The sequence below is a fragment of the Hemiscyllium ocellatum genome, chromosome 17, assembly GCF_020745735.1.
Source record: "Hemiscyllium ocellatum isolate sHemOce1 chromosome 17, sHemOce1.pat.X.cur, whole genome shotgun sequence".
NCBI lineage: Eukaryota > Metazoa > Chordata > Chondrichthyes > Orectolobiformes > Hemiscylliidae > Hemiscyllium > Hemiscyllium ocellatum.
Window position 1 is genome coordinate 34750330 of NC_083417.1, and position 13765 is coordinate 34764094.

A 13765-nucleotide genomic window follows, 5' to 3' on the forward strand; every position below is an offset into this window, starting at 1 on the left:
GCAATCCTCTTCCTGACCTCTCCGCCCCCACCCCACTCCGGCCTATCACCCTCACCTTGACCTCCTTCCACCTATCCCACCTCCATCGCCCCTCCCCCTAGTCCCTCCTCCCTACCTTTTATCTCAGCCTGCTTGGCTCTCTCTCTCTTATTCCTGATGAAGGGCTTATGCTCGAAACGTTGAATTCTCTATTCCTGAGATGCTGCCTAACCTGCTGTGCTTTGACCAGCAACACATTTGCAGAAAAGAAGTTTTTCATAAACATAATGTCTTTCACAAAGGGTGTTATTATAATGCATATTGAAAGGTCATTTAAACCTCTTCTTTGGCTGTAATTAATTCAGTTATTCATTCACTTCTGTCTTCCTCCTTATCGTTTCCATTCTTCTGCAAACTGAAAAACCCTCCTTAGCTCTAATAAAGAATGCACGCCTTAAAGATGATAAATATTTATAGATGGTGTGGTTGCATCTTATAACAATATCTTCTCCTGCTTCTCCCTCATTGTTGTGTTGTGCATGCCATCATACCTTTGTGAAAAAAATCTGTTGGAGCTGCTGTGACATTTAACATGTACTTTTTCCATTCAACCTGGTGACTCTAAATTGAAAGCGCTTAGTTTTCACACAATGGAGCTGGCATTTGATTGTTAGCTTCTTGCTATGTATTATAGAGAGCTGTAATTTACTCTGATTAAGGAAAAGTTGTCTTAAAAGTCTGAACAACAGAGATACAGTTGTTGCTTTTGATCATAATCTGTTCTTTAAAAGGTTTGAAGAATACCATGATTGTCGAAGACCTCAGAACACCATCCACTGTAACTCATAAAAAGAAGAAAATAAAGGCAAAGCTAATTTCAAAGGGGGCCAAGCAAGGTGGGAAAGAATTTGAATCGTTAAATATAGAGTATTAATGCCAGTTGCTTTGTGGTAGATGAGCATTTGTATTGATTTTGCTTTGAACATATTGTTGAGAATGGACAAATAGACTGCATTATTAACTGGGAAACCTTAATTTTCATTATTCAGCTATGGGTAGTGAGGCCAATTATGATGCAGTAGCTACCACTGACTTTGAATTAATTAGCAGATACCAAAGATTGAAACTTAGATTATTCTGATTTGGAGATGCCGGTGTTGGACTGGGGTGTACACAGTTAAAAATCACACAACACCAGGTTATAGTCCAACAGGTTTAATTGGAAGCACACTAGCTTTCGGAGCGACGATCCTTCATCAGGTGTGAAAATGATGGAATATGTTGTCTTATTCAACGTGTTTTGCACAGGATCCTGAAATTCCTTCATATATAAATAGTAATAAGTAAATTCTGGCCTAGCAGCTGAAGGCATAGTGATGCAATGATTAAAATTGGGAAGGCTCAAGAGACTGCAAGTAGAAGAGTGCACACATCTTGGAGGGTTGTACAGATGGATTTGCTAAGTGAGACAGAGCAGCCAGACCAGAGAGAGAATTGAAAACAAGAATGTTGTTGCACCAGGAACCAGTGGAGGTCAGCAAGTAAAGGGGAGAATGGGATTTGCAGCCTGGTTCATAAAATTAAGAATTTGAAATTGTTGGACATTGCATTGATTTTATTTGGAACAATACAATATATTTCACATATTAAATTATTTGTGTTGAAGACTGAAATAAAGCATTCATGGAAGGATAATTGAGAGGTTTCTGCAATGGTTGACTATTGAAAAATCTTTTCAAACTGTGTGGGCAGTGGGAGTACTTGCATAACTATTAACGACATCACTTTCACTCTCTTGAGAAAATAATTTCAACAGTATAGAATATGCAAAGTTAGTTTTGCCTTTCTTGTATTGTACTTTGTTGGTATTGCTCAGAAGTTAATGACATCTGTCCAATGGAGTGAGCATGTTTACGTTTTGGTGGACCTTCAGTTGGAGCTAACTAGCATCTAATTTGTGGCTGAGTGTTCAACTGGTTTGAAGTAGTCTCCATTATCTTTCTCCCTGATAACAAATTCAGTGTGCCATTGTTATAAGTAGTCATGAATATTGAATTAACATACAGTAAATGATTTAACAAACACTTCTTTCCAAGTTGTTATTTGGAACATGCAACATAGAACAGTACAGCCTGGGTACAGGCCCTTGACTCATCATGTCTGCACCGACCATGATGCTATTCTAAACTGCTATCACCCTGCATGTGGTCTGTATCCATCTGCTCCTTAGCTGTTTTTGTGTAGGTCTAAATACCTCTTAAACGTCGCTAAATTATCTGCTCCCCTCATCTGTCTGACAGCTTGTTCAAGGCACCTAATATCATCTGCATACAACAATTTATTTCACACACCTGCTTTAAATTGTCCCCCTCTCACCTAAAACCTACACCCCCTAGTGTTTGACATTGACATTTCCACCTGGGAAAAATACTCTGACTATCCACTGTATTCATACTTCTCATAATTTATGTACCTCTATCAGGTCGCTCCATGGCCTCTGACGCTCGAGCAAAAGCAATCCAAGTTTGTCCACATTCTCTATATAGTTAATACACTCCAATCCAGGCAACACCACGTTTGCATCCTTTTCAAAGCCACCACAGCCTTCGTTTAGTATGGGAACCAGAACTGCACACAATACTGCAAATGTGACCTAACTAAAGTTTTATTCAGCTGTAACGTGACTTGCCAACTTTTATACTTAATGCTCTGACCAATGAAGGCAAGCAAGCTATGTGCCACGTTTTGGGAGCTGTAGACATGTACTCCAAGATCCTTCCGTATATCAGTACCCCAAAGAGTCTTGTCTTTTACTGAATGCATTTCTCTTGCATTTGATCCCCCAAAATAAATCATCTCACACCTGTCCGGATTAAACTCCATCTGCCAGTTCTCCGTCCAACTTTCTAACCAGTCTATATCCTGCTGTATCCCTTGACAATCTTAATCAGTATTCACAACTCCAACAATTTTCCTGTCATCTGCAAACTAGCTAATCAGACCATCTAATTCATCCAAATCATTTATGTATAATTTACACACAACAGAGATCCCAGCACTGATTCTTGCTGAAAGCCATTAGTCACAGACCTCCAGTCAAAAAGAATCCCTCCACAACTACACTCTGCCTACTATGATCAAGCCAATTTGGTATCCAGCTTACCATGGATCCCATATGACTTAACCTTCCAGACCAGCCTATCATGAGGGACTTGTTGACCCTGTTTAAACAACTACCAGTCATCTCTCTCTGTGAGAGCAGCCCTGTGGTCCTCCAAGACTATGGAGACATTACATTCTATGAAGCATCCAAGGAGCAGGAAAATCGATGTTTCAGGCCAGAGCCCTTCACCCATTCCTGATGAAGGGCTCCGGCCTGAAATGACAATTTTCCTGCTCTTCGGATGCTGCCAGACCTGCTGTGCTTTTCCAACAACACACTGTCAACTCTGATCTCCAGCAGCTGCAGTTCTCACTATCTCCTGGTTGATTTCAAGCTAACAGTGAAGCCTCTTCCAAAGATGCCTACCTTGAAGAAGTTCTCCTCCTCTCTCTACAAAGATCTTAGTGAGTCCCTTTCTCACTATATCCCCCAGGTCCTCATTCCTGATGAAGGTCTCCGGCCCAAAACGTTGATTTTCCTGCTTCTCAGATGCTGCCTGACCTGCTGTGATTTTCAAGCAACACACTCTCAACACGTTACATTCCATTACCTGCTTAACTTGGATGCTAGATTTTTGTCATTTATGCACAAGAAAAAACAAAGAACATTACAGCACAGGTTTTAGCCCTTCTGCCCTCCAAACCTGTGCTGATCCATATCCTTTATCTAAATCTGCCACTTATTTTCTAAGTTAAAAATCACACAACACCAGGTTACAGTCCAACAGGTTTAATTGGAAGCAATAGCTTTCCACGTGGTTATGATGGAGGAGCGATGCTCCGAAAGCTCGTGCTTCCAATTAAACTTGCTGAACTATAACCTAATGTTGTGTGATTTTTAACTTTGTACACCCCAGTCCAACACTGGCATCTCCAAATCATGACGTATTTTCAAAGGATCTGTGTGCCTTCGCTCCTTGCCCATTCATGTATCTGTCTGGATAAACTTTAAATGAGGCTATCATTCCCGTCCCTACCAACTCTGCTGGCAACGCATTCCAGGTACCCACCACCCTCTTTGTGAAGAACGTTCCACATCTATCTCCTCTAAATTTTTTCCCCCTCTCACTTTGAACTCATCATCCCTCGTAATTGAGTCCTCCACTCTGGGAAAAAGTTTCTTGCTATCCACCCTGTCTACACCCCTCATGATTTTGTAGGCCTCAATCAGGTCCCCCTCAATCCCCTTCTTTCCAATAAAAATAATCCTAATCTACTCCATCTCTCTTCATAGCTAGCGCCCTCTGTACGAGGCAACATCCTGGTGAACCTCCTCTGCACCCTCTCCAAAGCATCCACATCCTTTTGATAATGTGGCGACCAGAACTGTGTGCAATATTCCAAATGTGGCTGAACCAAAGTCTTAAACAACTCTAACATGACCTGCCAAATCTAGTACTCAATACCCCGTCCGATGAAGGAAAGCATGCCGTATGCCTTCTTGAACACTTTACTGACCTGCATTGCCACGTTCAGGGAACAATGGACCAGAACACCCAGTTCTCTCTCTACATTAATTTTCCCCAGGACTTTTACATTTACTGTATAGTTTGCTTTTGCATTGCATCTTCCAAAATGCATCACCTCGCATTTGTCTGGATTGAACTCCATCTGCCATTTCTCTGCCCAACTCTCCAATCTATCTATATTCTGACAGTCCCCTTCAGTATCTGCTACTCCACCCAGCTTAGTGTCATCTTCAAACTTGCTATTGAGGCTCCCTACACTTTCCTCCAAATTATTTATGTATATCACAAACAACAATGGTTCCAGCAACTCTGTGGGTCTCAATTTTGAGAAGCTGCTTCCACTACTACTCTCTGTCTCCTGTTGCCCAACCAGTTCTCTATCCATCTAGCTAGAACACCGTGGACCCTATGCAGCTTCACCTTCTTCATCAGCCTACCATGGGGAATCCTATCAAGCGCCTTACTAAAGTCCATGTATATGACATCTAATCCCTTCCCTCATCAATCAACTTTGTCACTTCTTCGAAGAATTCTATTAGGTTTGTAAGACATACCTTGCTTATGCAAAGTAATGTTGCCTATCACTGATAAGTTAATTTCTTCCAAATGGGTCTATACCCTATCCCTTAGTATCTTCTCCAGTAGCATCCCTACCACTGATGGCAGGGTCACCAACCTATGATTGCCTGGATTATCTCTGCTACCCTTCTCAAATAAGGTGATAACATTAGCAATTCTCCAGTCCTCTGGGACCTCCCTCGTGTTCAAGGATGCTGCAAAGATATCTGTTAAAGCCCTAGCTGTTTCCTCTCTCACTTCCTTCAGATCCCATCCAGACCTGGGGACTTGTCCACCTTAATGCCTTTTAGAATAGACAGCACTTCCTCCCTCCTTGTGCCAACTTGACCGCGAGAAATCAAAGATCTATCCCTAACCTCAACATCTGCCATGTCCCTCTCTTCAGTGAATACCGATGCAAAATACTCATTAAGAATCTCACCCATTTTCTCTGACTCCATTTATATCTTTCCTCCTTTGTCCTTGAGTGGGCCGACCCTTTCACGAGTTACGCTCTTGCTTCTTATTTATGAATAAAAGGGTTTTGGGGTTTTCCTTAGCCCTGTTTGCTAAAGATATCTCATGACCCCTTTTAGCCCTCTTGATTCCTCATTTCAGATTGGTCCTACATTCTTGATATTCTTCTGTCTTCAGTCGCCTAGATCTTATGTAATTTTCCTCTTAGCTAGTCTCACAATTTCATCTGTCATCCATGGTTTCCTAATCTTGCCATTTCTATCTCTCATTTTCACAGGAATTTTTCTCTCCTGAGTGCTAATCAATCTCCTTTTAAAATTCTCCCACATATCAAATGTGGGCTGCCCCAGCTCCTGCCAAACTTTGCTATAGTTGGCCTTCCCCCAGTTTAGCACTCTTCCTTTAGGACTACTCTCATCTTTATCTATGAGTATTCTAAAACTTCTGGAATTGTGATCACTATTCCCAAAGTAACCCCCCACTGAAACTTCAACCACCTGGCTGGACTCATTTTCTAACATCAGGTCCAGTATGGCTCCTTCCCGAGTTGGAATACTTACATACTGCTCGAGAAAACTCTTCAGGATGCTCCTTATAAATTCTGGTCCATCCAGACCTTTAATATCAAGTGAATCCCAGTCAATGTTGGGAAAATTAAAATCTCCTATCACTACCACCCTGTTGCTCCTACATCTTTCTATGATCTCTCTACAAGGACCCCCAAATCCCTCTGTGCAGCTTTTTGCAGTCCTTCCTATTTAAGTAATATTCAACTCTGTTAACCCCCTACCAAAATACAAAATTGCACATTTTCCCACATTACATCCCACCTGCCCACTCACTTCACCTATCTATAACACTTTGTAGACTCTTTATGTCCACATTACTTGCCTTTCCACCTATTTTTTGTCAACCACAAACATAGCAATAGTTATTGTGTATATATATTAGTTGTAAGTAATTGTGGCCACAGCACTAGTTATAAGTTTGCATCTTGAAAGTGCCCCTTTATCCAACTCTGTCTTTTGTTAGTTAGTTAATGAATTCTCCATCCATACTAAATATGACTATCTTAAGGATTTGAATGAGTGATATCCTTTCAAATGTCTTTTGGAAATCCAAATGTATTACATCTGTTGGTTTCACTTTATCTAACCTGCATGTACCTCCTCAATGAACTGTGATAAATTTTTTAGATGCAATTTCCCTTTTATGAAGTCATGGTGAATCAGCTTGATTGCATTATGTACTCCTAAATGCTCTGCTATTACATTCTTTATAATAGACTTGAACATCTTCCCAATGACAGAAGTTAAGCCAACCATCCAAGTGTTATCTGTATATTTTTGTCTACCTTTGGGGAAAAGAGTGTTGCATTGGTAGTTTTCTAATCCACTGGGATTTTTCCATAATCTATAAGTACTCGGAAGATTACTACCAGTGCATCCACGATCCCTGTGGCAATGTCCTTTGAAATCCGAGGGTGCAGCCCATTAGGTCCAAGGATGGGCATTGTCTGTATGTATTTCCACCCCAACTTTGGCCCCTTGATTATTTAGTATTTCTGGAATGCTATTCATGTCTTCTCCCTTGAAGACTGATGCAAAGTATTTATTAAACTCCTCTGCCATTCTTGGTTCTCCATTATTATTTCCACAGCCTCATTCTCTTGGGGATCTGTGTTTATCTTAGCTTCTCTTTGCCTTTCCGCACATTTAAAGAAGCTTTTACTGTTTGTTTTCATAATACTTATTAGTTTGTTCTCATAATTTATCTTCTCTCTCTTAAATTCTTTTTGCCCATCTTTTGTTGGCTTTTTAAATTTTCCCAATCTTCTGGGTTGCTTTTAACCTTTGCCACATTGTATTCTTTCAATTTGATGTTACTCTTAACTTCCCTGGTTAACCGTGGTTGGTTTATCCCCTTCATAGAATCTTTCTGCCTCACAGGGATATATATTTGCTGTGAGTTAACTATATTCTTTTTAATGTCTGCAATTGTTCCTCACATTTTGGAGATTCCTTTCCCAGTCCATTCCAGGCAACTCTGCCTTCAACCCCATATGATTAAGTTTATTTAATTTTAACACAGTTGTTTCCATCCCAAGTTTCTCGCTCTCGAACCAAATGCTAGATGTTATGGTGATCACTCACTCGAAGATCATTTATTAAACTTGCATCATTTTACATTGCTAAATTCAAAATAACCAGATCCCTGGTTGGATGCACACTTATTGTTCCAGAAAGCTGTCTTGAATACTCTGTATGAATTTGTCCTTGTGGCTTCCATTGCTAATTTGCAATGCATATATCATTAATTTCAATCTAAAAATTATTTGAATACACATTGGCACAATTTGGTAACACAAATTTGCAGTAGAAGAGAAGTAACTTCATTAAAACTATGTAAGGTAGGAACATGAATTAGCTTTACCTAAAATTTCAGGTGCTCAATTTAAAATGATTTGAAATTTTTCCATTGGTTTGCATTACTAGGATATTGATTCTCTTTGTTTTGGTATATTAAATCAGTGTGGTTTTTTTGATACCACAGATTTAACAGTTGAAGCTAACCAAGAGCTGATAGAGATCCGAAAAGAGCAGTTAGAAGAACTAAAAGAAAGAAATCAGACATTGGCTTCTGAAAATCAGGTCATTGCCCATCAGGCTCACAGCTTGATGCAACAGCTGGAGGGGATGAAGCTTAAAGTGGAGCAACTGCAAAAAGAAAATCATAAACGACAAGAAGTTGACAATAACCAATCAAGGGAAGGTTGGAAATATCATCCTGCTTTTAATAATGTAGTAGCTGCTAAATGATTAAAAATCTAACTTCAAGAATCAACTGTTTATCGGAAACATGAAGTGCATGATACTTTAATTTTTCAGTTGCTGATTCATATCTTTTCTTGAGGATAATAGAAATCTACTTTCAACCTTAGGAAAGTTTTTGAAACCATTTGTTTGTGAATTTGATCAAATATCAAAAGCATTTTCTAACTTTCTATTTACCCTTCCTAGATGAAAAAGCAGAACTGCTTTTACTTCAGCAGCATGCTCAGGAACTAGTGGATGAAAATGATGCCTTGAAGATGACCATCCATCGCTTAAATGTAGAACTTAGCTGCTATCAAACCAAATACAGACCTGTACATAGTGAGGTAAAAAACATACTAAAAGTGGAATCCTTTTCTTTTTAATCAGAGAGTCATAGAAAATGGAAACAGATCTTTCGGTCCAATGAATCTGTGCCAACAAAAATCCCAAACTAAACTCGTCCCACCTATCTATGCCTGGCCCATATCCCTCCAAATATTTCTTTTTCATGTACTTATCTATATGTCTTTTAAGCCTTTTAACTGTACCTGCATCCACCACTTCCTCCGAAGTTCATTCCACCCACTATGTAAAAAAAATTGCCCCCATGTCTTTATTAAAATCTTTCTCCTCTCACCTTAAAAATATGCCCTCTAGTCTTTAACTCCCCCGCCGTAAGGGAGAAAAGAATGTTTCAACCCAAGGCAAGTTTCCACCAGCAATTCCATTCTTCACTAAGATTCTTTCTTTTAAAGTTGACTTGTCAGCATTGACTTCAGTAACTTATAAGTCAGTACCTCTCCCCACAACGCCACCACTTAAATTTACTCATAAATTTGAATTCATGCTGTTGCCCACACTTTACCAAAACTGTATATGTATGCCTGACAGCAAATGCAACACTTTGTTATGAATATGTAGCCATTTCAATGTTTAGCTCTAAACAGTCTGGTTTATGCTGTGTTCCCTGACCAAATAAAGTTAACTGCATGAAACTTGCACATCTGAAGTCAGCAGCAACATTAAGAATCATGAAGTTTTTTTTACAAAGCTTTATTAATATACTTTATCCTGCATTTAATTTCATACAACAAATAAGTGATCCTTGTCATCACTTCCTAGAGACATTGTGAGTCTATGAATTAAGGCTGTTGAAATATAATCTGAACTGATTTCCTTGCCACTTTGTCATTATCCCAATGTATATTTTGGCATCTGTCTTCAATCTAGGTTTGCATCTACAGTTTAACTCAGGTCAATCAGAACTCTAATGAGTGAACCAAATTGGTCTTGATCTTCAACTATGTGTCACAGCTTTCGACACCAGGATGCACGAGCGGACAAAATTCTATGAGATTCTACCTTTTTGTCACCACCGCCCCCCACCCTCATCATCATCATCATCATCATCATCATCATCATCACCACCTCTCACTTCAAACTGCTGCTTCTTCTCTACAGATTTTGATGAGTAAGCTTTTGTAAATGATAGAATCAATACATAATAAAAATTGCTTTGAGATGTGGAATTTAGTAGTTGCTGCTATTTTGGATTAGCATATTACTGTTTATTCTAATGTGCAGGTACAACAGTGATATTATTGCAGGCCCAGTTATTCCAGAAAATCAGATAATGTTCTGGGGACCTAGATTCAAATTCCACCATGGCCGAAGAGAATTTGACATACCTAACAACACTCCTAAGAGGGAAAAAAAACCCTTGTCTCTGCTCAAAATGGATGTTGTCTTCTTTAGCTATGATCCCTAGTGTTAGTCTCCCTTTCAAGAAGAAATATCCTCCTGGTCTGCATGCTATCCAGTTCCTGATGAAAGGCTTATGCCCAAAACGTCAACTCTCCTGCTCCTCAGATGCTGCCTGACCTGCTGTGCTTTTCCAGCACCACACTTTTCAACATTATCCAGTTCCCTCAAGTTCTTAGATTATTCATTAAGGTCACCCTCACTCTTCTAAACTCTAATAGGTTTAGGCCTAACTTGTTTAATGTTTTTGCTGCCTAAACTGTGCATTTTGCTCCCTCTCTAATCAATGGGATGTTACCCTGTTACAAACAGGTTCCACAAACTGCACTCTTTCTCTCTGCTGGGGACAGCATTTAACATCGTCATTAACAATTTCAAAACACCTCCTCAGTTTCCATTTTCTCTCTGACTGAAGGCCCTTGGAATTTCTCCTAGGTGTGTCAGGTAACCTGGGATGAGAGGAGATTTAAAATTGCTTCTTGTGTTTGCAAAGTTCCATTGATGGATTATTGGCAAAGTGCTATGCCCATTGGAGCTGCAAGTTTGATATTGTTGGTTTTCAGTTGGAAAGGTTGTGACCCTTTTAAGGTGATACTGGAAGCATACAAGCTTCATTCTAGCTACTAGCCTCGATCATTGTAACATGTAGCCCAATACTAAATATGTTGCTAACTAGCTGCATGTTCAGCAGAGTGCTCAGTGGTGACTCGCAGAGCTTACAGCTGCACATTTTATAGGTAAGCTGCACTTCTCGAGGGGAAAGTGTTCAGGCTGCAGCAATGGTGGGAATATATCAAAAAAGTGTTTCTGTGACGAAGCAAGACTACCAATCAAGCTGAAAGCCTGAGAGAGTTCTTAGGTTCTCTGTGACTACAGACATCACTCCAGTATGTTGAAAGAAGAGAGGACATGTTTCCATAGAGGATCAGTGGTAGTAGTGAGTGCCATCCACAGATCTCCTACAGAAACTCATCAAGGCTTTTCTAGCAGCATCTTCCAAACATGCAACTCCTTTCATCTAGAAGGAGAACATTACTTCTCGTCAAGTGCTCCTCCACTTCTTCTGTTTCTTTCTCTTTTGTCCCCCTTTTAGTTCTTGGTGGGTCTCAACCTGGTTTCCCAATGGCTCGAGGCATGTTCCAGGCCTAGTCTCTTACAGTTCGTGGCAGTTCTCAGGCTGGTCTTTCAGTGGCTTGTGCTGGGTCCCAGCCTGATCTTTCACAGTTCGTGGCGGTTCTCAACCTGGTTTCTCAGTGGCTCATGGTGGGTCCAGGCCTGGTCTCTCAGTGGTGTGGCGGCTCTCAGCCTGATCTCCCAACGGCTCCTGAAGGATCCTGGCCTGGTCTCTTAGTGGCTCCAGGCGGATCCCAGCCTGGTTAAATCTCATCAGCCATGATATGGCCACCGCGCAAAGCAATGTCAGCCCGTGTCTCAGCTCATGGCGTGTCTCAGCTCAGTGTATGAGTGGATCCTGTTCAGACATGTTCCCAAGATACTAGGGGAAAATCAGAGAGTTGGCAGTTTCAGCAGCACTGATGGTATCTGTGGTGGCGGTGTCTAGAACAGACAGCAGTAAGATAAGTGGAGGACTCATTAAAGACTGTTGAACTTATTCCTTTCATTCTCTTAGTTTGAACTACAAAAGAATTTAATGTAAACTACAACATGTTTTTTTATTTTTCTACTATTCTGTGAAGTAATGCTTAACTTCTTTACTCTCGTTTCTCTTACTACTTTGTACTAGGTACTTTGGTACCTAAGATGCTGCCATGTGTGTCACAATTATACACTTTCCAGTGTACTCCTGTATGTCTGTACTTGAGTACACATGACAATACAATCTCGAATCTAAAATCTGCATAGGAGCACCATCTTCAAGTACCCTTCCAAGCCGCACATCATCCTGATGAGGAAATATTTGGCCAGTCCCATGTTAATGTTGCTGACTCAAAATCCTGAAACTCTCTTCATAGTAGCCGTCCTGGGCATCCTTCACCCCAAGGAATTCAGTCTTTAAGAAGTGGCCATCACATTCTCAAGGATAATTAAAGATGAACAATAAATAGTGGTTTAGCCAGCTTTGCCCACATCTGAAGAGTCAATAAAAACCATTGAGGTAATGCTGCATAAGAGCACCAGGCTAAGCAAAGGGACCTTCAAGGCAGTCAGTAAGAGAACGTGTAAAGGTGAGTTGTTTACATCTTTATGTATTATTGGAAATGTTGTTGGATATAAGTGTAAATGGCATAGTTCTTTTGCGTGGTATTATTTATTAGGTTTATGATCAAGAGAACATTGTAATATTCAAAACATTGGCGAGGTGGGGAATTGTGAAGCAGCAATGAAATGAAGATGATTTCAGGCAAGGTGGAGTCTGACTAACTGCTCATGGACTCCCTTTCTGGACTAAGGGACTCCAAATGCCTCCTTCTTTCTCCCATTTTGCTGCTCCTCCAGCTTTTAACTCCCAGTTACAGCCCAAACTTCTATCTCTCCAGCCCACAACTTCCATCTACATTTTACCCCAATATTACTTCAGCTTTTGCCTGTTGCTCTTTCTGCAATTTCAAGCTCCCTTTACCTCCAACTTTCATCTCTGACCTCCAGCTTTTATTTCTGCCCCCTCCAGCATTTGCATCACCTTTTGCCTTTGTCCCTTCTTCAGATTTTGCCTCGTGTTTCTTCCTTCAACATTTGCACCTAACTTCTCCAACTTTTGCCTCTTGCCTCTCTAGCTTTGGATTCTGTCTATTCCAGTATTTGTCCCCACTTCCTTCAGCAGCATCCCCCACCCTCTTCCAGCTTTTACCTGCTCTTCTTTATGTATATCCTCTCAAATACTGTGAACAACACAGTGGATGATGGGCTGGTCTATAAATAAGTATTTTGCATCTAACTAGCTCCTGCATTTCTTTCAGATATCCTGTAATACTGGTCTTCCAACATCAGGACCACCATCACCCTGGCTTGTAAGTATTTTGTAAAATTTTTAAGATTTTAAGAAGTTCAGTTTATCATAACCAATTTATAAATGATCATTTTACAATAGTTCTTTTAGCTTTAGCCAAGTTTTAGAGCAAAACAAAATTGCAACATATTAGAATTGGTATGACAATGATTGATTGATTAATTTAGGGCTAGAGGCTTGGAAAAACATGATATAAAACAAAGGCAGTACGAAACCATTGATTATAAGTAATATCTCCATTTTAAAATATTCTTCTAAACATCACAGCCAAGTATGTATTGGAAATTCCTTATCAAACTTGAAATTTAACTTCCTTTTTAACTGCTGGATATTATTCAATGTGTATTTTGTGTCCAGTTTTTTTGGTAATAAATACCTTGTCACCCTCGTTCTTGTTCTCTCCTCAACATACTAATCCCTCCTTAAATTTATAGTAACATTAAATACTATTTGTCTCAGGTGGACATGAAAGTGTTGTCACCCCTTCTTCTGGCCTATGAAGACCGATTACAGGAAAAGGATGCTGCAATGCGAGCCCATGAGGTACACTGGTGATTCTGGAATACCCCTAAAGG

At 40.1% G+C, this 13765-nt stretch overlaps 1 protein-coding gene across 1 annotated transcript in view; it reads left to right on the forward strand.

Moving 5' to 3' along the window:
• Positions 1 to 13765, forward strand: part of cep89 (centrosomal protein 89) — a 121012-nt gene that overhangs the window by 34857 nt on the left and 72390 nt on the right. The window contains exons 8-12 of the mRNA XM_060837660.1: positions 771 to 875; positions 8199 to 8417; positions 8666 to 8805; positions 13141 to 13191; positions 13650 to 13733. Of these exons, the coding sequence (XP_060693643.1) occupies positions 771 to 875; positions 8199 to 8417; positions 8666 to 8805; positions 13141 to 13191; positions 13650 to 13733 (599 nt within the window). The remainder of the gene's footprint in view (positions 1 to 770; positions 876 to 8198; positions 8418 to 8665; positions 8806 to 13140; positions 13192 to 13649; positions 13734 to 13765) is intronic.